The sequence below is a fragment of the Uloborus diversus genome, chromosome 9 (assembly GCF_026930045.1).
Source record: "Uloborus diversus isolate 005 chromosome 9, Udiv.v.3.1, whole genome shotgun sequence".
In the NCBI taxonomy this organism is placed as follows: Eukaryota; Metazoa; Arthropoda; class Arachnida; order Araneae; family Uloboridae; genus Uloborus; species Uloborus diversus.
In genome coordinates this window covers 74,640,684-74,661,994 of record NC_072739.1, presented here as the reverse complement: position 1 = coordinate 74,661,994, position 21,311 = coordinate 74,640,684, and the positions used below count along the sequence as shown (strand labels likewise).

Genomic DNA, 21,311 nt, shown 5'->3' with positions numbered 1-21,311 from the left:
TAACTCAATAACAGTTGAAGTTTGCAAAAATAAATTAAAGTCATTCTAATCCAGAATTAATTAAAATAACTTCCAAAACTATTGGAATGATGGAAAAGTTTGAAGGATGCATAAGGACTGAAATCTTGAGCAGACTAAGCAATTTTCCGCAAAGTCACTTTCAATGTTGGCATGTTTCCAAAAGAACACGTATGAAAGCTAAAATTTTGAATCTTTAAATTTTTTTGTGATGATTCATTTCATGAAAAAGAAAGGAAAAAAAAAGTAGAATGAAGGCTATATTAAAATACTAGTAAAAGACCACAGGTACTTTGTGGAAAATACTAGTAATGCATGGCTTGATTTTTTTTTTCCAAAAGAAGCAAAATAAAATGTAATGATATAAATCAGAGCTTCATAGTTTACGTATGGATTTGAGCTTGAATCTTCTTCCTCTTAACTATCAGGAATATTCGCTTATCCAGAATGCAACATTTACTGCACTTCCACATTTTTGCAACAGATGCAAAAATTGAGAAGGATTCCCTGACATTTCCAGAAATTTCAAAAATTTGTGACTTTCCCCGACCATTTTAGGCAATTTTCATTTTCCCTGAGAATTCCAGGTTTTCCATACTTTCCAGGTGCCCAGGTGCATGGCAACACTGCGAGACAGAATTTTAAGAAGTTATAAAATTCTATTTGTGGCAGGCCTAAGTGCAAGAGACTCCACAGAACCTACAGACTTCAAATTTGGTATAAAATTGTTTTGAGCTATGTTACCTGAAAGAGATTTTCTTTCTGGATCAGATTAAGCTTGTGCCAATTTCCCTAAATAATTAGAGCAGCAGGTGTAAAAGTACGTTGATTTGGGAATCGGGAAAGTAGTGCTCTTCAAAGCATGTTTTTTTTTTTTTAATTTTTAATTATTTGTTATAATGTTTTGTTTAAATTATTATGCATATTTCAATCAAGTTCTTTCTGCCTTCGGGTGGGAGCAGGATTTTAATTTTGCTCTTATTCTAATGAGTTCTTTACTTAAATTCCATTTTCTATGGCAGAGAGGATTTTTATTTTGTTCCAATCGTAATGTGACATTAACTTACTAATAACTAACCATCATAGAAGTTTTTAGAGCATTATGATACGGAAAACCCAAATGGTAACCACAGTTATGACAGTTTTAATGTCAAAAGTATCATAGTGCTATGTGCTAAATTGAAAACAAATATTCATGCTTCATGTAATCCTCAACATCGGAGTGACTGGAGAGATGTTTCTTTATGTCATAACAAAAATTGCTCTCTCTGGTACATCTCTAAAATGAACGAAAGCACAGAGGCTGGGGCTGTTTGCCCCAGAAATGGTATTGAATACTCTTGTCCACAGGGCAAATTCACCTCTGTCTTTCAGGCTGAGGTTTATGCCATCCTGATGTGCAGCGGTATTTGCTACAGTAACAGATGTGCTCATATCTGCTCTGATAGCCAAGCTCAGGAGCGTGCACAGGACCCCCTCCTATGCGAGAAGGAACACCTGTTGGCCTGGGTAGGAGTCTGAGGTTTTTGAAATGAGAGGTGAAATATATGGAAGGACGCAGGGGTTAAACAATTTGGAAGGGGGCTCGTAAAAGTCATTTGTGACACCCCCCAAAATTTCTGTGCATGCCTATGGTCAAGCTGCTTTAAATGAGATTAATAAGGTTGTAATGACATCCCATTGTTTGGGAATGCTAATGCTATAATATGCTGTGCACTCTTGCAAAGTTCAATAAGGTTACTCTTACTGGGTATCTGGACACTCAGGTGTGAAGGATAATGAAATAGCTGATCACCTTGCTCGGAAATGTTCCGATACTTCTTTTGTTGACCTCGAGCCAGCAATTGGGATTTCAAAGAATCTCATTAGCACTCTTGTTTTTGGATATTTTTAGGAAAAAACAGTATCATAACAGGCGTAACTTGGATGGGCTAAGTCAGGCACAAGAATTTAATAGAGGTTGCCCTAGTATTAGTGCAAAAGAGCTCTTAGGTCTGAATAGAAATAGTATCAGGAAGGCTATTGGTCTTCTTGCTGGTCATGGCACCTTACTACAATGAATGTCAGCAATGATCCAATGTGTTGGGGTAGCCTCTTTCATGAGGAGATTGTTGCGCACATGTGTGATTGCAAAGTTTTTAATGCCTACAGGTTTGAACACCTTTTTCGTCACTTGCTCAAACCTCGAGAGATTCACAACATTTCCATTAGGTGAATTTTGCTTCAGCTAGTGGTCTGTTTTAGGACCTTAAAAAATGAAAATTGGTTGAAAAAACTAATTTCATTTTCAAGTGCTTGAAAACTTTGAATATTTGGAAACTTGTGGCTACAAACCTTAAATTTTAAAATTTCTAACAAATGGTAGAGGGAGAGGAATGCCAAAATTTGTCAAATTCAGCTCCTTGCCACATCCTGCATTAAAAATGTAAAAATCATGGTTTTCGCGTTTGTAACATATTATTCGAAACAAATTTTTGTGACTCACATGTTTCATATCTTGCTATATATTCAATCCTTAATGCAGTATTTTGGAAATTCTTTAGCATTGATTGCTTTTATCTTACTTCTACTGCATATTGTTAATCTATTTAGCCCGAAAAAAATATCATACACTACCTCTATTCCTTTTGGGTTTCTGCACTACTTATAATTAAAAAAAGGTTGTTGTAATAAGAAATCTATAGTTTATTTTTTCTTTCAAACTTAAAATGGCTGTTTCTTACAAAGTTTGAACAATACTGTACAACTGTATAATCTAGTTATCACTTTCTATGTCTGTCCCATTAACCTTTATAAGGCTTCAAATGCAGAATTTTATATCCATTTTACAAAATTTCCTCCGGGGGAGAAACCCCGGGACCCCTAAAATTAGAAATATTCTATTTCTCACTTAAAAGGGAGCCCTGTGTCACTCTCTTGATATCAGCCCCCTCTTTTAAGGTCAATTCAAAAAGGACAACATGAAAACACACATTCATAAAAACAACACACAAAAAGTAAAGCATAGACAAAAACAGGGGGGTAAGGGGGGGGGGGCTATAAAAATGTTGCTCAAAAAAAATTTCTGCCCCCCCAGGAACTCAGTCCTAAATCCGCCTATGGGACCTCTGTATGCAATATATTAGAAAGCCGGGTTATCACATCCTGAGACAATCTATACGAATACATATTGCATGTAGTTCTGCCTTAGCCCTGACTTAGGGGGTAACTTACTGCTAAATACCCAAACTTTGCCTCTAATTCCCAAGTCGAACCACCCCATGATGCGGACACTCCCTGGTGAGATAAATTCATTTTATCTACCAGTTTGTTGGCCCTTTTGGCTTCCATGTCGAGCTTGGTTATTCACTATTCCCGACCGAGAAGTTCTAATATGAACAATACTGCAGGCTCAAGATGTGATAACTGGGCTGTCTGGTATATTGCGTGCAGTTCTGCTTTAGCCCAGGCTTAAGGGCAGTAACTTACTGCTAAGTAGACTCCTGATCGCAGTGCTTAGCTCTGTGGAGCTCCTCTCTCCTTTATTTTAATCCTCAAGCTCTTTGTAAATCATTCAGTTAAATTAACTTAGTTTGTATTTTAGTAACATCGAACTAGGTACTGATGCAAAATAAAAATTTAACTGAAATTTTGAAATAAAAATAACAAAATTAAGTAACGGTGGAAAAAAAAAAGAAAAATGACAAAAGTTTAGAAAATTGTGGATCAGAAGAAGAATCTCATGTCTGTATTAGCATTTTCATCATACAACATGAAATTTACTAATTATCTGAGAATATTCTACCCACATTAATTTAATAAAGTTGGCAATTTTTAAATTTTTTTTTCTTAAGATTTGATTAGAAATTTATCTAGTTAACAGTCTTTTTTTTCGTAAACCCCACATTTTAAAACAGAAGTTGATGTTGAATATTCGATATCCAGATTTATCTTAACATTGCAAATACTTATGTATTGTTTGAATTGCTAAAGGTACATTACAATGTGGTGGTACTGGCACAACTTTATCACTGCACATACACCAGCCAGTTAAAATCAGAACTGTACTAAAGTGATGTCAGAGCAGTCATGATTCTCGGGACACAAAACAAGTTTCTCTTAGGAATGTGGAAAATAGAAAAAAGCATTTTACTTCAACTTCAAATTCAGCAAAGTAAAAGAACATAAAAAGACTAATAGTTTAAAAAACTAGATCAGAGATAAGAAATGCTCCTCTTGAAAACGAAAACTTTTTGAGGCATTTTTAAAGAGCTGGGAGTATTTCCCTCTCCCCCTTTCTCTGTCACCTCATCTGATTTGTCTGCTCATATTCAGTAATAACTTTCTCTTACACTTGAACTTATATTTCTCTAGGTTTCTCTGAGCATATTTAAAAGCAGAAATACATGTGAAGGAAAAAGACAACCATTCAAGTTTTTTTATAAAGCATTTATTTCATCCCATTAAGTTATGCAAGCTGGTGTTTGCTGAATGTTGAATATAGTACAAGTATAAAGCACAAATATAACACTTAACAATTTCAAAATAATTTCAACAGTTCTGGCTAACTGGAGCGTATAATCACTGTTTACTCTATACGGCAGTCCTTTGAAAAGGAAAATAAATAAATACATGAATCATTCTTCTTCCTGCTAAAAATTTAATTAAAACTCCCTTTCATCGACTTGACGGAGGGAGTCTTCTAGGAAGTCTTGTGGATCGGGAATATCGTGCAAAAGATCTGGGGGGAGAAAAAAAGAGTTAGAGTACAAAGGAAAATAAATGCAATAACATGAGCAAGAACTTCATCACATAATCAAATTGACTGTAAAAATATTTTTTCCTAAAATTTCAAACAGTACTTTTACTTTGAAATTCTCGGTTCTGAGTAGCAATTGCAATATCAGAATATTAGTATACTGAATATAAAATACTGTTTAAGGCTTTCACGGCCGGCGTCAATATGAGGAGATAAAATTTCCGGGCTTAATTGGCCGTGGTCTAATTGGAGTAGAAATTCCAGACGTTTCGGCTTGCTTTGCTGCAGCCATCATCAGTGGTTTGAGTTTGGTGAGACTGATTTCTGGCTTCGGTGGCTCCGGTATTTAAGCAAACTGCTGCTGTGCTGCTGGTCCTGATTGGATGAGATTCAAGCCGCTGGGTGATCCTGGTACCTGATTGGATGGGATTCACAAGTCGTGGTGGCTACCGGTTTCTGATTGGATGGGACCACAGTATGTTTTAGACTGTTGTGGCGAGCGGATCTACCTTCTCACAATCCATCTTCGGATTGCTAACAGTTTATCATCTGCCTGGGATTGGGACCGAATTGAACATCTCACCTACAACACCATGATTTATGAAAAGGAAATAACTTCAAGAAGACAGATCCGGAAGTTTGAAAAGCTACCCAAACACCAACATCCTATTCCTACACTTAATGATGACCACACTGTGGTCAATTTATCTAACCACCAGCTCTCAGCCGACAAGATATCCGTGTTAAAAAGAGGGGGCAACTTTGCTGTAGTTCCCAAGTATATTCCGGTGGAAGACATCGTAGCCAACATTGAAGCCGGTCTCCACAAGCTTCCAAAGGACGTGTCAGAAGACATCCGCCGAGAGGCATCAAGGATTTTACAGTGAGCCAATACACCAAGGAGCAATATCCCAGCACAAGAAAGACGTGCCTTGAAACAGCTGAAGTCCAATCAAAATATTGTCATCTTAGCCGCTGACAAGGGAAATGCCACCGCCGTTCTTAACACCAAGGACTATCAGGACAAGATCCAAGAATTGTTAGACCCCAATATCTACAGGTCCCTAACTAAAGATCCAACTGCGAAAATTCTGCGAGAGACAAACAAACTCATCAAGGATTCGTCAATCCCACCCGAGATACAACGCAACATAAAGAAATCAGAAGCTCTCCCTCCTAGACTCTATGGACTACCGAAGCTCCACAAGTCTGGAGTTCCCCTTCGACCCATTGTAAGCGCCATTGGTTCACCGACATATGAAGTCTCCAAGTACATCACGGGTCTTCTGAAACCATTTATTGGATTATCATCATCTTTCATTAGAGATTCCAGTGACTTTGTTCAAAAAATTCAGTCAATTTCTCTCCAGCCATCCGATTTACTCATTAAGCTTCGACGTTGTCTCTCTCACTCTTCACAAAAGTCCCAATTGAAGATGCACTACAGCTGATTACTCCACTTTTCCCTCCCGACATCGCAGCCTTTTTCAAGCATGTCCTGACGACCACTTATTTCCAGTGGAACACAAAATTCTACGAACAACGGGATGGAGTTGCCATTGGCAACCCCTTAAGCCCTGTCATCGCTAATTTTTACATGGAATTCTTCGAACAGAAAGCCCTTGCCTCCGCCACAAAGAAGCCCGAGGTTTGGTTCCGATGCGTCGATGACACTTTTGCGGTGTGGAGGCATTGAGAAGAAGACCTGCAGTTGTTTCTTCAACATCTAAATAGCATTCATCCCAGCATCCAGTTCACCATGGAGAAGGAGAGCAATAATCAGCTGCCTTTCCTCGACGTTCTTGTGACGAAAAAGGAAGACGGGAAGCTGGGCCACCAAGTGTACCGCAAGCCCACACACACAGACCGTTACCTTCATAAGAACTCGAACCACCACCCGAGAGAAAAAATGGCTGTCATCAATACCCTCATGCACCGAGCAGAAAGAATCTGCGAAAAGACACATTTGAAGGAGGAACTGAAACACCTTGAGCTAGCATTTCAAGCCAATGGATTCACTAGAGGAGAAATTAGAAGAGTTTATCATCCCAGGACGTCCCAAAATAACGAACAGAAGCCTACCCCATCTGAACCATTAGGGAAAGTGTTCTTACCCTACCTACACAGAGTTACTGACCAAATTGGAAAACTCCTTGAAAAACACAACATCAAGACCATTTTCAAGCCCACCACTCAACTTAGGAATTGTTATCGCCCGGTGAAAGACCCCCGTGACCCTTTCTCCACATCTGGAGTTTACAAAATTCCGTGCTCCTGTGGATCAGTTTATGTCGGAACTACGAAGCGCAGCATCAAGACACGCCTTTCTGAGCATGTTCGTCATTGCCGTTTAGGAAACTATGATAAGTCAGCCGTAGCCGAACACAGCCAACAAGAAGGAGTCCACAACATCAAATTTAAAGACACAGAAATCTTGGCTACAACATCTCATTACTTTGCCCGTCTTCATCGCAAAGCTATAGAAATTTTCAAACACTCCTTTAATTTCAACAGAAAAGAAGAGAATTTCAATTTACCAAAAACATGGTACCCTGCCCTTAGATCCGCTCGCCACAACAGTCTAAAACATATTGTGGTCCCATCCAATCAGAAACTGGTAGCCACCACGGCTTGTGAATCCCATCCAATCAGGTACCAGGATCACCCAGCGGCTTGAATCTCATCCAATCAGGAACCTTATTCCACCAGCGGCTTGAGAACGCCTCCCAATCAGGACCAGCAGCGCAGCAGCAGTTTGCTTAAATACCGGAGCCACCAAAGCCAGGAATCAGTCTCACCAAACTCAAACCACTGATGATGGCTGCAGCAAAGCAAGCCGAAACGTCTGGAATTTCTACTCCAATTAGATCACGGCCAATACGCCCGGAAATTTTATCTCCTCATGCTGAATATTATTTTATATTTCGTATTGTTTTGCAAAAATAACCTTTTTGGGCATAAAATAATGGTGTTTTCAGTCTCAAGATACAAATAACAACTATTTCTTAATCTAAAAATTTTAACTCAATGGACATTTACTTGTATTTTGACTGCAAATTTTTCATAACTCAATGGATATCAACTTGTATTTTGACTGCAAATTTTTCATTGTTGAGACTGTACCAAAATCAGTCATTTGATCTCACCCCCTCCTTTTGACCCCGGTAGTTTAATTGCAATTGAACATGGGTTTGAAGCTAGATTCAAAGATAAAGACTTCAGGTATCTCTGGATCCTTTCGAATAGTTGCGCCTCCCTTCAACATCTCCACAACTATATCACAGTAGGAAATAAAATAAGTATTTCTATTCTTCTCAAACTCAAGCTTATTTCAAAATCATTTACACTGTATCCCATTGCATGTCGACGTTTATGGCAATGAGATAGCGCATAGCCCAGCCATAGAAGGTAGCAGCCTCCCAATTTCTTCCCTTTCAGCCTTCACTCTCTTAGGAGTTCAATCCTTAGTTAAGGCTGCACTTTTGAGAGAGGGGAAGATCCCTCCTAGTCATCACTGGTATGCGGGAGAAAAAGCCAGGTTCTTCGTTTGATCTGGATTATAACAGAGCCTCTCGACCGACATTTTTATGATTGGCAAGTGGGCACACCAAAAACCTCTTCTTTTTTGAATGCAGAAAGATCTTTGCAGTCTGCTCTAAGTGTCAAGCTCAGCAAGTTTCTGAGGAGCGTATGTCAGACAGCTGGAGGGTAAGCCACTCAACAACAAAAATCAATCATTTGATGGCTTTGAATCACAAATTAATACAATACCAATGAGTAAAAGCATCAGAATACAAAAAGATATTTTCAATCACTAGATTGTGTGATGAATCACATTTTTGTGCATTTATGTGTACCATGTTTTTATTCCTTCTATATTCTTTTTCAATTACTTCTGCTTATTAAGCAATCCCACTTGTCTTTAAAAAAAAAAAAAAAGAGCTGATGTGTGCATCACATGACTTTCTTTTACTCCAATTTAATGTCATTTTCCCATTATTGGCAATTTTAATTTGATTCAATAGTTTACTTTCTAAATATCACCACCAATGGCCAAATTGAAACCAGATTAAAAAAAATTAAAATTCATTTGAATTTTAACATCTTGAATTCACATTATGTTTTCCGCAATCACAAGTGTGTGTGTGTATGTAGGCATGTGTGTTTGTGTCCAGGCATGAGAGATATGGGTAGTTGTGTGTATGTGTGTCTGTATGCATGTGTGTGTATGTGTAGGTGTCTGTATGTATGCGTGTGTGTGTGTTAGCCCAGTCAATAAAGGTTTCGTGTCGCAACAAATTTAGGGAAAGCTAAATTTTTGCAGGTTGTTAGTACATAAAGTATACACTAAAAAAATACAAAGTCCCGACCCCCACCCCTCTTGCTTTCTCCCCCACCCAACTCCGAAACATTGCAAGAGCAGTACTATGATTATACGTTTTTCGTGTAGCAACTAATTAGGGGAAAGCTGAATTTTGGTAGGATGTTAGTACATAAAGTACACACTAAAAAGTCACAAAGTCCCGACCCCCACTCCTCTTGCTTTCCCCCCACCCCCTCCGATACGTTGCAATAGCGGTACTATGATTACGCTTTTTGTTTCACTACTAATTAGGGGAAAGCTGAATTTTGGCATTATGTTAGTACATAATGTATTCTTTAAAAAAAGTACAAAGTCCCGACCCCCACCACTCTTTCTCCCCCCCTCCCTCACCCTCTCCGAAACACTGAAAGAATAGTACTATGATTGTACGCTTTTCGTGTCGCAACTAATTTGGGGAAAGCGGATGTTTTTCAAGATGTAAGTACAAAACATATACACTAAAATAGGAGAAAGTCCGAACCCCCACCCCTCTTTCTCCCCCCTCCCTTTCGAAACATTGCAAGAGCAATACTATGATTATACGCTTTTCGTGTCCCAACTACATGGGGGAAAGCTGTTTTTTTTTTCAAGATGTTAGTATACAGAGTATACACTAAAAAAAAAGTCCCTACCCCTATTGCTTCCCCCCCCCGTCCGAAACATTGCAAGAGCAGTATTATGATTATATGCTTACAGCTCGAAAACTAATGATGATACCGGAAATATTATAAACCAGTGGTGCCCAACCTACGGCCCACGGGTCACATCCAGCCCATGAAACTGATCAGTGTGAACCGTTGTTTTGCGAAATGTTACAACTCGAGGACTATGCTGCAACTGGTTTCTGAAAAACGGGTTGCATTCATCAAAAAAAAAAAAAAAAAAAAAAAAAAAGGGCATCAAGTTATTATAACTATAATTTTTCTTTTATAAGGGGTCATTTAACAGTTTGTGGGCTTGATCCGAAATATTATTACAATGCATTCCACAACAGTGCCCACACATAGACGTACAATCGAACCCAGTTTTACGACAGCTACAGTTTGTAACACAATGTTTTACAGTTGCAAGATATGAGTAGGAGAATTTCACTTGGAGCAGAGGTAATTATCATGATCTTAGGAATCAGTCTGGTGCTTGAAATATATTTCCAAACCCATTCTTCTGCTGGAAACTTAAAACCTAACCAAGTTTGAATAAAAATTTGTGAAAAGCAAGTAATCGCAAAAATGTTCCTTAAGTCCACTTTTGATTTATCAAAACTTCCACCAACCTCAGACGTCACTCGTCAACATCTTTTTAAGGTTTTCACCAGAGTTTTTAGGGTCAACACCAGATTCAAACTTGGTTAGGTTTTAAACTAGCCCCAGAAGAGTGGGGTTGGCATTATACTTCATGCAACAGACTGATTTTTAAGTTCATGAAGATTACCCCTGCTTCAAGTGAACTTCTCCAATTAGTATCTTGCAATTGAAAAGATTATGTGTTTCAAACTTTATCTGTCGTAAAGCTAGATTCGATTGCACGTGTATGTGTGGACACTGTAGTGGAATGCACTATAACAATATTTCAGACCAAACCAACGAAATATTAGGTGATGGCCCCTTATATAAGACTTAAAAATAAAAACTAAATGTAATATTAAACGTTAATAATATCCGCTGCGAGAAAATAATCAGTTCAAATATACTATTCCTGATTTATTTAAAGCTTAAATAGTTACCCAAGCATTAACATTATTTTGTAGACTATCGCCGACAAAACGAATTATAAAGTTTTGTAACAAATAATTCCATTATGGTAGTAAAAACTTTAAGTGAACGGCATTACATTGTTGATCCATTTCAGGAAAATGACTGTTATCATATTATTATCTATAAATTTTGTTCAAAAATTTCGTTCCAAGACGTAATGATAGAAAGCTATTAATTTTTTGAAGTTACTTTTTGGTTTTTGTTTGTGAGATATCTGTATATGATTAAGTTGGTAAAATGGTGAAACTGAGCTATCTACATAAAAAGTGTATGTTTCATAATTTGTGTATAACAGTGGTCCTGAACAATGTTTTCAGAAACCAATTTCTAAATACTTGGCGAACAATTTGTAACATTGTTATTAATCGTGCTCTTCGAGTTGTAACATTTCACAAAACAACGGGCAACACTGATCAGCTTCGCGGGCCGGATACGGCACCTGGGCCTTAGGTTGGGCACCACTGGTCTACAATATTGTTAGGAATGAAATTAAAAAAGGAACACCCCGGTAACATCATTAATTTTCAAGTTGTACGCGTATAATCATAATACTGAACTGATCAGTGTGCAATGTTTTGGAAGGAGGGGGGGGGGGGAGCAGCAAGAGGGGTTGGGGTCGGGTCTGTCTAGGTTTTAGTGTACATGTACTAACATCGTGCAAAAATTCAGCTTTCTCTTAATTAGCTGCGAAAAGAAAAGGGAATAATCATAGTACTGCTCTTGATGGTCTAAGTGTTTCGGAGAGGGTGGGGGGAGCAAGAGGGATAGGGGTCGGGACTATGTGTTTTTTTAGTGTTTTCTTTATTTACTAACGTAATGCCAAAATTTAGCTTTCCCCTAATTAGTTGTGACACAAAAGGCGTATAATCATAGTACTGCTATTGGAATGTTTCAGAGGGGGTGGGGGGGAAAGCAAGAAGATTGGGGGTCGGGACTTTGTGGCTTTTTAATGTACACTTTATGTACTAACATCCTGCCAAAATTCAGCTTTCCCCTAATTAGTTGCGACACGAAAAACGTATAATCATAGTACTGCTCTTGCAATGTTTCGGAGGGGGGGGGGGAGAAAGCAAGAGGGGTGGAGGTCGGGACTTTGTGGCTTTTTAGTGTGTACCTTGTGTACAAACATCCTGCCAAAATTCAGCTTTCCCCTAATTAGTTGCGACACGAAAAACGTACAATCATAGTACTGCTCTTACAATGTTTCGGAGGGGGTGGGGGAGAAAGCAAGAGGGGTGGGGGTCGGGACTTTGTATTTTTTTAGTGTATACTTTATTTGCTAACATCCTGCAAAAATTCAGCTTTCCTTAAATTAGTTGCAACAAAGCCTATTTTTTTACCTTCCTTGACTGGGCTATGTGTGTGTAGGCGTATGTATGTATATATGTGTGTGTGTAGGACATGGACGCAACCTGGTGACGGTTTTCGCTATAGGAGCAGCATCGTGAGGAGCCAGTCGACGGTGATGCTGCAGAGGGTGCTGGCGGGAAAATAAAATCATAGCAACGCCAAAAACAGTCAAATGAAAGCAATAAGCAATCGTGATTGCTCAAAAAAAAAAAATAAATAAATAAATAAATAAATAAATAAATAAAAGAAAAAATCCGCCAAATTTGTCGCCAACTTGGCGCCCAAAGACTGGCGATATATCGCCAAGTGTTCGCCAAACTATAACACCACTTGAGTATCCATCGAAATTAACAATGATTCCCCCCCAAAAAGGGGCAAAAGACCTCTTTAGAAACACCCGAATGCAACAAAAAGGGGAGGTGCACAACTAGACCCCACTAGGAGTCTAGATACCAAATTTCAACTTTCTAGGTCATACCGTTCTTGAGTTATGCGACATACATACGCACATACCCACATACATACATATGTACATATGGACATCACGAGAAAAATCATTGTAATTAACTCGGGGAATGTCAAAATGGATATTTCGGGTGCCTATACATTCTTAGGCACTTATCCACGTGTGGTCGGGTTGAAAAAAAAACTCAACATTAATTCGGAGGTGAGCAAAATCGAAATTAAGGCCGAATTTTGAGTGAAATTTTTTTTCGCGAATACAATACTTCCTTTTTGTAAAAGGAAGTAAAAAAATGATTTTGTATAGAAAAGTTTTCTTTCTGGAAATTCACTGCAGAGCATTTTATACTACTTGCAGAAATATTTCTTTTACTGTTGCATTTGGAGAAAGTATTACAATAGTCCGCTCCTGCATGGGAACAAAAGTCCAGTTCAAGAGCTGTCATCAGGGCCCCTTCCAACCAGTTAAACCAGGTATAATGGTAGGTACAGGGGACCCTGGAGTGTGAAATAATGCAATAAAAACCATTTTATAAAAAATACACATAACAAAAACATTTTAAAACCTTAACAAAATTAAAAAAGAAAAAACATTACGAGAGAGTAGACTACCATATCAACATTGCCTTCCTCCCTCCAAAAGGAGCATTTTCCACCATTTAAGTTTCACCTTTATAAGTTTATCAAAATCCAGTTAATGTACAAAATACATTTTTAATATTTAAAAAATAATGTCGATCTTCATTCAGTTACAAGTTTCACTTGGATTTCACATGGCAGGAATGTTTCCAGAAACTTTTCTAAAAATGCTTTTTTTGGGTAGATTTTAACCCACTTTTTTGTTGTGAAAATGCAAGTAATTTTGTGAAGTGTAATTGATTTTGAGAAAATTACGCATTTTTCTCTACAAATATCCCAACTTCAAAAAGATTCATCTTGGAGCTCAACCTAAACTGCTGTATAGAATACAAATTTCAGCAAGTTAATGTAAAATTTGACCGTACCATTTTAAGATAATTGAAAAAAAAAAAAAAAAATAAATAAATAAATAAATAAATAAAAAAATAAAATAATAATAATAATAATAATAATAATAATAATAAAAATAAAAACAGTGAATTTGAAAATCAGTAAGGGAAAATAAAAAATGTTCTTTCAAATTTTTCAATTGCCGTCCTGAATTCATATTACATGTGTGTGTTTATATGAAAGACTGACAGAATCTCATTAACTGTTACTGAAAAGGTATACATTTCTAATATTTCCCAAACGATTAGTTATTATTTTCTCATTTTGAAAGACTTACAAAGAGTACAGATATACACAATGTCCTTTGCAAAATGAGTTACTACAAACAAAATATTAGAAATAAATACAATACAAATACAAGGACCAGTAACAAGGCTCAGCACGGCTGGTCCTAGTCGGTTTCTTAGCCCGCAATGAATATCCATGGCCCTCTTAAAGCTGTTCATTCCCTTGCTCATTACCACCTTTTCCAGTAAGCTCTTCCAAGTGCCAACAACCCTACTAAAGAAGTAATTTTTCCTAATTTCCAGGCTGGCCTGAGATCAAAAACTAAATCAGAAAGCCCCCTTACTAACCTATGCAGTCCTTCTTTGAATCCTTCCCAATACAGAAATATAGATAAGGAGACCAAAACTGGGCAGCATACTCCAAATGTGGTCTTACTAAACTCCTATATAAAGGCAGAAGAACCTTCTTAGATTTGTTTGAAAGATATCTATTGATAAACCCAAGCATTCTGTTAGCTTTGTTACTAGCAATGCTGCACTGTTGACTAAACTTGAAATCCTGATTTATTATGACACCCAGATCAATAACATTTTCTCTGCCTGACTAATAACCGAATCCTGTAAATAATAAATTGTATGCTTAATTCCATGACCTAAGTGCAGCATCACATCTCCCAACATTACTTGCCATAGCTCACTTTTCTGTCCAGTTAGTAATTTAGATCTAAATCAATCCTTACCTAAAACATCACAAAATTCGGCAAATGACTGCACAGGCATCAAGTCATCTTCAAAGAAACGCAGCAGGCTGTCGCCGGCTTCTAGCAGGGGTTGGTCATTCTGCCGAACGTAATCTGCTAGAACAACTGCCCATTCTTCATTCTCACTCACAGCAACTTTCTGCAAAAAATGTAAACAACGGTTTATAACTGCAATATTAAAAGCATCGACGAATTTTGAAACATAATTAAAAACAAATAAAAAAAGCATAACACTATAAAAATATCTCATTACACAGGTTATTTAGCAAATGATTCAAAGAAAGCATACAATGGACCTGAAGCATTAAGATTTTTTAAATTTGACTCTTACAATACATTTATAGAAATTTTTCCTCATTCAATCTCCCTCTCCCCGCATAAACTTTTCAGGGAAGTTTCGAAAACATTTGTGGGCATCAATTCACTATTACTATTTGATTGAATGCTTTTTTTTTCTTCCAAGGATGAAACTTACCACCTTCTCAAATTTTAGCATTCTATTTATTTCCTATTTAAACCTATATTTAATTGAAGATTTTAATCCATAATACCATAGTAAGTTGTGTACATATACATGTATAGAATCGGGTTTGATTTCATAATCTTATGATAATTTTGATGATGGCTAAAAGGGCTTTGTTAAACAGTCCATATTGGCATAAAAATGAAATTGTGGCAAGATTGCAATAAAAACTAAGTATAAATATTCCCCAAAACCTTTTTTAAAACTGTGGCATACTTCAATTTACAAGATACTATTTGCCAGAAAAGTTGAATCCAGAAAAGCAATTTAACTTCACAAATCATTGAAAAGTTTTTCTAAATCATGCTGCGTAGCAGTACCTATCAGAACTACTAGTACCGTCTCTTGCCACAAAAGAGAGGAGAGGTTTACCTACCTTTTGCACTGGTTATCTCCAAAATTTTAATTTTAACACTTACATCTCTTTGCTTCTCACTGCCTCAAATGTACAAAAATAGATGTAAGTAAGAAAATGATTTAGAAGCAAAATTTGTATTAACAAGATTGCAACAGAATTACACATTCATAAATGATCTCGAAAAAAAAAAAGATGAGCACTCACTTTAAACATTTTTTTGTAGAGCCCATCAATGAGTCCGAAGAAGAGGAGGTATGACTTGTAAACCGTGAAGTCTTTGGGTACAGCATCAGAGAGGGTAGTGACCCCTTGGGGGCTGATGTGCCTTGCCTGTGACAAGATCAGTACCCGCTTCAGGAAATTTTTTCTTAACTTCTGCCATTTGGAAGGAGGGAACACAATTACACACATCGTCATCCAGTACAAGGGTCCCTCTAACTGCATGGATAAATAGTGGCTCATGTTTAGCGATAAAATAACTTAAAATATGTAAAAGTAGAAAACTCAACATATTAACTCATAATAAGTACATCAAAAACCACTGCAAAAAAAAAAAAAGATTTTGAGCAGTAAAAGTTTTCAGCTAGGAGAAAAAGTTTAACCAAATCAGCTTAAAGCAGCTACAAACTTGGAGTTAAAGAATTATAATCCACTGACCCATGTCATAATCAATATTTATTTAAAAACTTTAACTTTCAAATATTTAGCAATCATTTTAACTTTTTTAGCTTCTTTTATTAGTTGCAACTGTGGATACACTTCAAGCTTTAAATAAATATCTAAGAAGACAATGAACAATAATATTTTTAGCATTTTAATTTAATGCAACAAGATTCTTTTTCATTTTCAAAAACTGGATGCAGACCATAAGTTTCCAAATTTTAAAATTTTATTTATTGATATAATAAGATGATTATTGAATGATTTAAATAAAATAATTCCATTTCTTGTAGAGGATCTATGTATTAAAAAAATTCAAGGTTGCAAATACAAAAGTATTAAAAATATACAACAAAAAATATTTAGTTATTTTTATACCTTTAAATAAATGAAAACAATGGTGATAGAGAATAAATAGAGAAGCAACTGAAGGAAACATATGTCTAGTGATTTGTGTTTATTATCAATAAAAATGACAAAATTATTTATATTATACAAGATGTTTCATTTCAATTGCATGAGAACTAAGAGAGTTTAAAGTTCTATGTTTCATTTTAAAAACCAATGTCAATTGTATCAAAAAATATATAAGAAAGTGTTTTACATCTGCTGAACTAGAAGCAGCATTAGTTCCTGTATTATACCATTTTTTTGACACAAAATTGCTTTATGTGAAATGTAACTTAAAGTGAAATAATTGTTTGGTTTTATGAGTTAACTAGTGGCACCCGCACGGCTTTGCCCGTAGTAGAAAATTAAAAGGTCATTGGTTCGCCTGTATATTAACAAATAATGGAGGATGAATTTCTCGCCAATTGGTTATGTTAAATGGCTCGCCCATGGCTCATAACGGTTCCACGTTATGATGATTTCGTAATTTACTATTCCACGTTGTGATCATTTGCTTGGAAAAAGTTTCTTAAAATTAGAATATAAAAAGAACAAAATCGAATTTTCGAAAAATCGCTTCGAGGTGCACACCCCCATGCTGCAAACTAACTTTGTGCCAAATTTCATGAAAATCGGCCGAACCGTTTAGGCGCTATGCGCGTCACAGACATCCAGACATCCTACAGACATCCTTCAGACAGAGAGACTTTCAGCTTTATTATTAGTAAAGAAGATGAATTTCTCGCCAATTGGTTATGTTAAATGGCTCGCCCATGGCTCATAACGGTTCCACGTTATGATGATTTCGTAATTTACTATTCCACGTTGTGATCATTTGCTTGGAAAAAGTTTCTTAAAATTAGAATATAAAAAGAACAAAATCGAATTTTCGAAAAATCGCTTCGAGGTGCACACCCCCATGCTGCAAACTAACTTTGTGCCAAATTTCATGAAAATCGGCCGAACGGTTTAGGCGCTATGCGCGTCACAGATATCCTACAGACATCCTCCGGACAGAGAGACTTTCAGCTTTATTATTAGTAACTAGTGCACCCGCACGGCTTCGCCCGTAATAGAAAAATTAAAGGTCTTTTGGTTTGCCTGTATATTTACAAATAATGTATGGTGAATTTTCTCGCCAATTGGCTTGTACCGACGTTAAAGTTCCACGTTATGATAATTTCGTATCTCGCCAATTGGCTTGTGCCCATGTTACGGTTCCTAGTGTTCACTCTAGGAAAAAAAAGGGCAGGGTGCTGGCCTTTGAAAAGGGCACTTTTTTAAAAAAAAGGCACTATTTCAACGCGGTGTCCTCCATCCAAGACGAATGATGCACCACTCAAAAAGTACTGAGTGCCCCTCCCCCCTCCCACTCCAAAAAAAGAAAAAATAAGAGGAGAAATAACACTTAAAACACCTTGCAAAAATTCAGTCTAGTCTGCACCATGACCCCCCCCCCCTTGATCGCCGTCACCACTGACTTTAGTATTAAATATTTCATCCTGAAAACGCACTTGTGTTCAGAATAGGGTTAGCTCCCCCCCCCCACGCACAAATGCCAACTAAGCTAAGCACATTTTCCACACTCCATAGGAACATTTAGCTAATGCTGAAACTTGGCTTTGGGCGTTTTTCAAGATTTTTTCAGGCCATAATTTTAACTACCTATAAGAGTAAAAAAAAATTGTAGGCATTTCATAACCCTTTGAATTTTAATTTAAGCAGAACAGTATTTAATAACTGATCCCCCCTTCCTACCAAAGATACTGCTTAGTAATGTGCATTGTGCCATTAAATATTTTAGTAGACATCAAAATTGTGATGAGTGTAAATTCTCCTTTTTTAAATATATTACACTTCAAATAGAATAATTAACTTAAAATACTGTGTGCAGTGCTTCAAAAATGCAGTGGTAGCAAGTTGCAAAACTAAAAAGATTTTATTTGAGCTCTATTTCCTAGTCTCTGAGTTGTTCAAACTCATAACACAAATGTGTTGGCAGATGTATGCGCTCCTAAATGCAATGCATAAGCAGCTTGGGCCAAGCTAAGATTTTTATCTCAGACAATTTTCGTGAAAATTTAATATTTCAGCATTTTAATTTTGTGATTTTTAAAAAAAATCAATTGTATAATATTAATAAATGAAAAAGAAACAGTGCAAGATTATTTCAGTTAGAAAAAAGCACAAGTAATTCAAAAGTATGCTTTTTATTATGTCAATAAGTGTTTTAAATAATCTGTTATATGAATCACACACACACAACACACATATACAAAGATAATAAAAATACTTAGCAAAAAGGAAAGAATTGAATGAACGTCCTGTCAACGCGAGGTTTCCATTTCAAACGGTTTTTTTTTGGGGGGGGGGGGGCTGGGGATGGGGTTAAAAATCCAAGATATTAAAAAAATACTCTTGCATTTTAGCCCAGTAAGCTTTGTACCATGTTCTTCTTAGGAAACAATCAGAAAGTTAACTTTCCATAAACAGATGTGAAAAGATTGCTACACAATCACTAGCAATGCGCTATAATTAGCTAAGCCTAATTTCCACGTGCAGACGATAAACGGACACAAAGGGCTGAAATTGTTAGGAAATTGTCCTATTCCCTCTCTCATTGTTGATTCTCAAAAGATCAAGGATAGGAAGAAATGAAACAAAGATCTCTCCCTTCCCAGAAGACCCCACTCCTTCCCACAACCTTTCAAAAACCAACCCTCAGTAGAAGGGAAGAACATGCCTTTGTTTCCTACTGATAAGCCTCTTTGAATTCTGAGAATCTCATCCTTCTTCCCCTAGGTATTTGCTTCCCCTTTTGTTTATGGGGCCGTTTTCAAGGTGAAATTCTGGGAACGAGGATAAGACATGGGCGTTTTTGCAGACGATCGCTGGACAAATAAAATTGCCCCAATATCGCGGCAGGTCGAAACGATGGTTGAGGCATCTTTTTGAAAACAAAAGGTGCAATTTCTTATTTTTGAAAAGGGCAGGGCGCATTTTGCGATCTAAAGGAAGGGCAGGGCGCATTCTGCTGATATGGAAAAGGGCAGGGCGCTACGCCCTTCAAAAACGGCCTAGCAGGAACACTACGGTTCCACGTTATGATAATTTCGTAATTTATGATAGTTTTTTTCTTAAAATTGGAATAAAAAAAGAACCACATCGAATTTTCGAAAAATTGCTTCGAGGTGCACACCCCCATGCTACAAACTAACTTTGTGCCAAATTTCATGAAAATCGGCCGAACGGTCTAGGCGCTATGCGCGTCACAGACATCCAGACATCCTCCGGACAGAGAGACTTTCAGCTTTATTATTAGTAAAGATCACCACTTCATAATTTATTAGATAAGATGAAATTATCATAGTTCCCTAAATTTTCAGTTAGTGAGGTTTGACTGTACTATTACTTAGCTATCTTCTAAGAGAAAAGATGGTAAAAGCCAAGCATTGATTATATTGATGATATTGCAGATCTGCTTAGGATGAGTTGCAAACAGTAAATTTTAGAGATTGAAAAATCTTGTCCACAGCAAAATTTTTGTGCAGAGTTCATTTTAAAAATGAAAATGCATAAAGGGTATATTATTAAAATGAAATAATTTGTGAAGGGTTAGTTTATGATGAATGATGAAAACAAATAATGATATGATATATACATAAATAACAGATTTTTGCTACAAAAGTCTGTAAAAAGACCTAATTTTCCTTTAAACAGACTATTGTAATAAAAATAGTAGGAGTATTGGAAATTTATATCTATATATTTCAAAACTTCTAAATCCACATTACAATATGGGTAAAACAAGCAACTTCTTACCTCATAGCAATTTTCGACCCACTTGCTGCGTTGCATTTCTAGGAAGTTTACAATATTCTTTTCTTCGCTGCTCACAAATCTAGTCCTGAAGGGAAAAACGAAATCTTGGAATAAAATTTTTTATCCTTGGAATATATACTTATTTGTCGAAATAAAACTAAGCATGCTTAAATGTACTTTGAAAAATTGGTGGAATTAAAACCAAATTTAACATATTAGCAGAATTATCATCATGATTTTTAAAAGTAGAATTTAGCCTTTCAAAATCATTATGTTTTTATCTCCAACAGCTCTCTAGCTTCTAGCATGAAGCTTTAGGATTACTGCATAGTGTGAGTAAAGTGGCAGGTTTATTCCATAACAAGGATCAAGTTCGAGTCATTAGAGAAAAAGACAGAAGTCCTAACCATATGAAAATATCGACTCGGGTCTGATCAAAGAAATCAGTCTTTACTGACGTAAAAAGAATTAGTGCAGAAAATAAAATATACACTGCCCCTGTTTAAAACACAGAATACTTAAAAATATTTATTTTATTTGTAGTTAAAATAAAAAATAATTCTTGAAATATTGTTGCCAATAAATTAACATTTTATTAAAACATCTTTCTCCAACTAACATGCTCTTTTATGGTTTAAACTTATTTATAGCGGCCAGGGCTGGATTTAGACTTAACGACGCTGTAAGCTATTTCAGGTATGGGGCCCCTTTTGTAGTTTGAACAACGTTTCTCTTGGTGGTGTAAGAGGCAATTCCCCCTTCCCCTCCTTTTCTATGTCTATTTTCCCTACCAAACAGTAATACTTTTTACTTTTGCTGATTGCATTTTAATGTGGTTTCTCTGATGTCCTGTTTG

At 36.6% G+C, this 21,311-nt stretch overlaps 1 protein-coding gene across 1 annotated transcript in view; it reads right to left on the bottom strand.

The window, feature by feature from the left end:
• Window positions 1–4,431: 4,431 nt before the first annotated feature.
• The window catches only part of LOC129230100 (E3 ubiquitin-protein ligase UBR4-like), a 163,168-nt gene continuing 146,288 nt past the window's right edge, over window positions 4,432–21,311 (bottom strand). The window contains exons 66-69 of the mRNA XM_054864498.1: window positions 20,456–20,540; window positions 15,788–16,021; window positions 14,682–14,841; window positions 4,432–4,738 (exon numbers count right to left, since the gene is read on the bottom strand). Coding sequence (XP_054720473.1) covers window positions 4,662–4,738; window positions 14,682–14,841; window positions 15,788–16,021; window positions 20,456–20,540 — 556 coding nt within the window. The 3' untranslated portion in view covers window positions 4,432–4,661. The remainder of the gene's footprint in view (window positions 4,739–14,681; window positions 14,842–15,787; window positions 16,022–20,455; window positions 20,541–21,311) is intronic.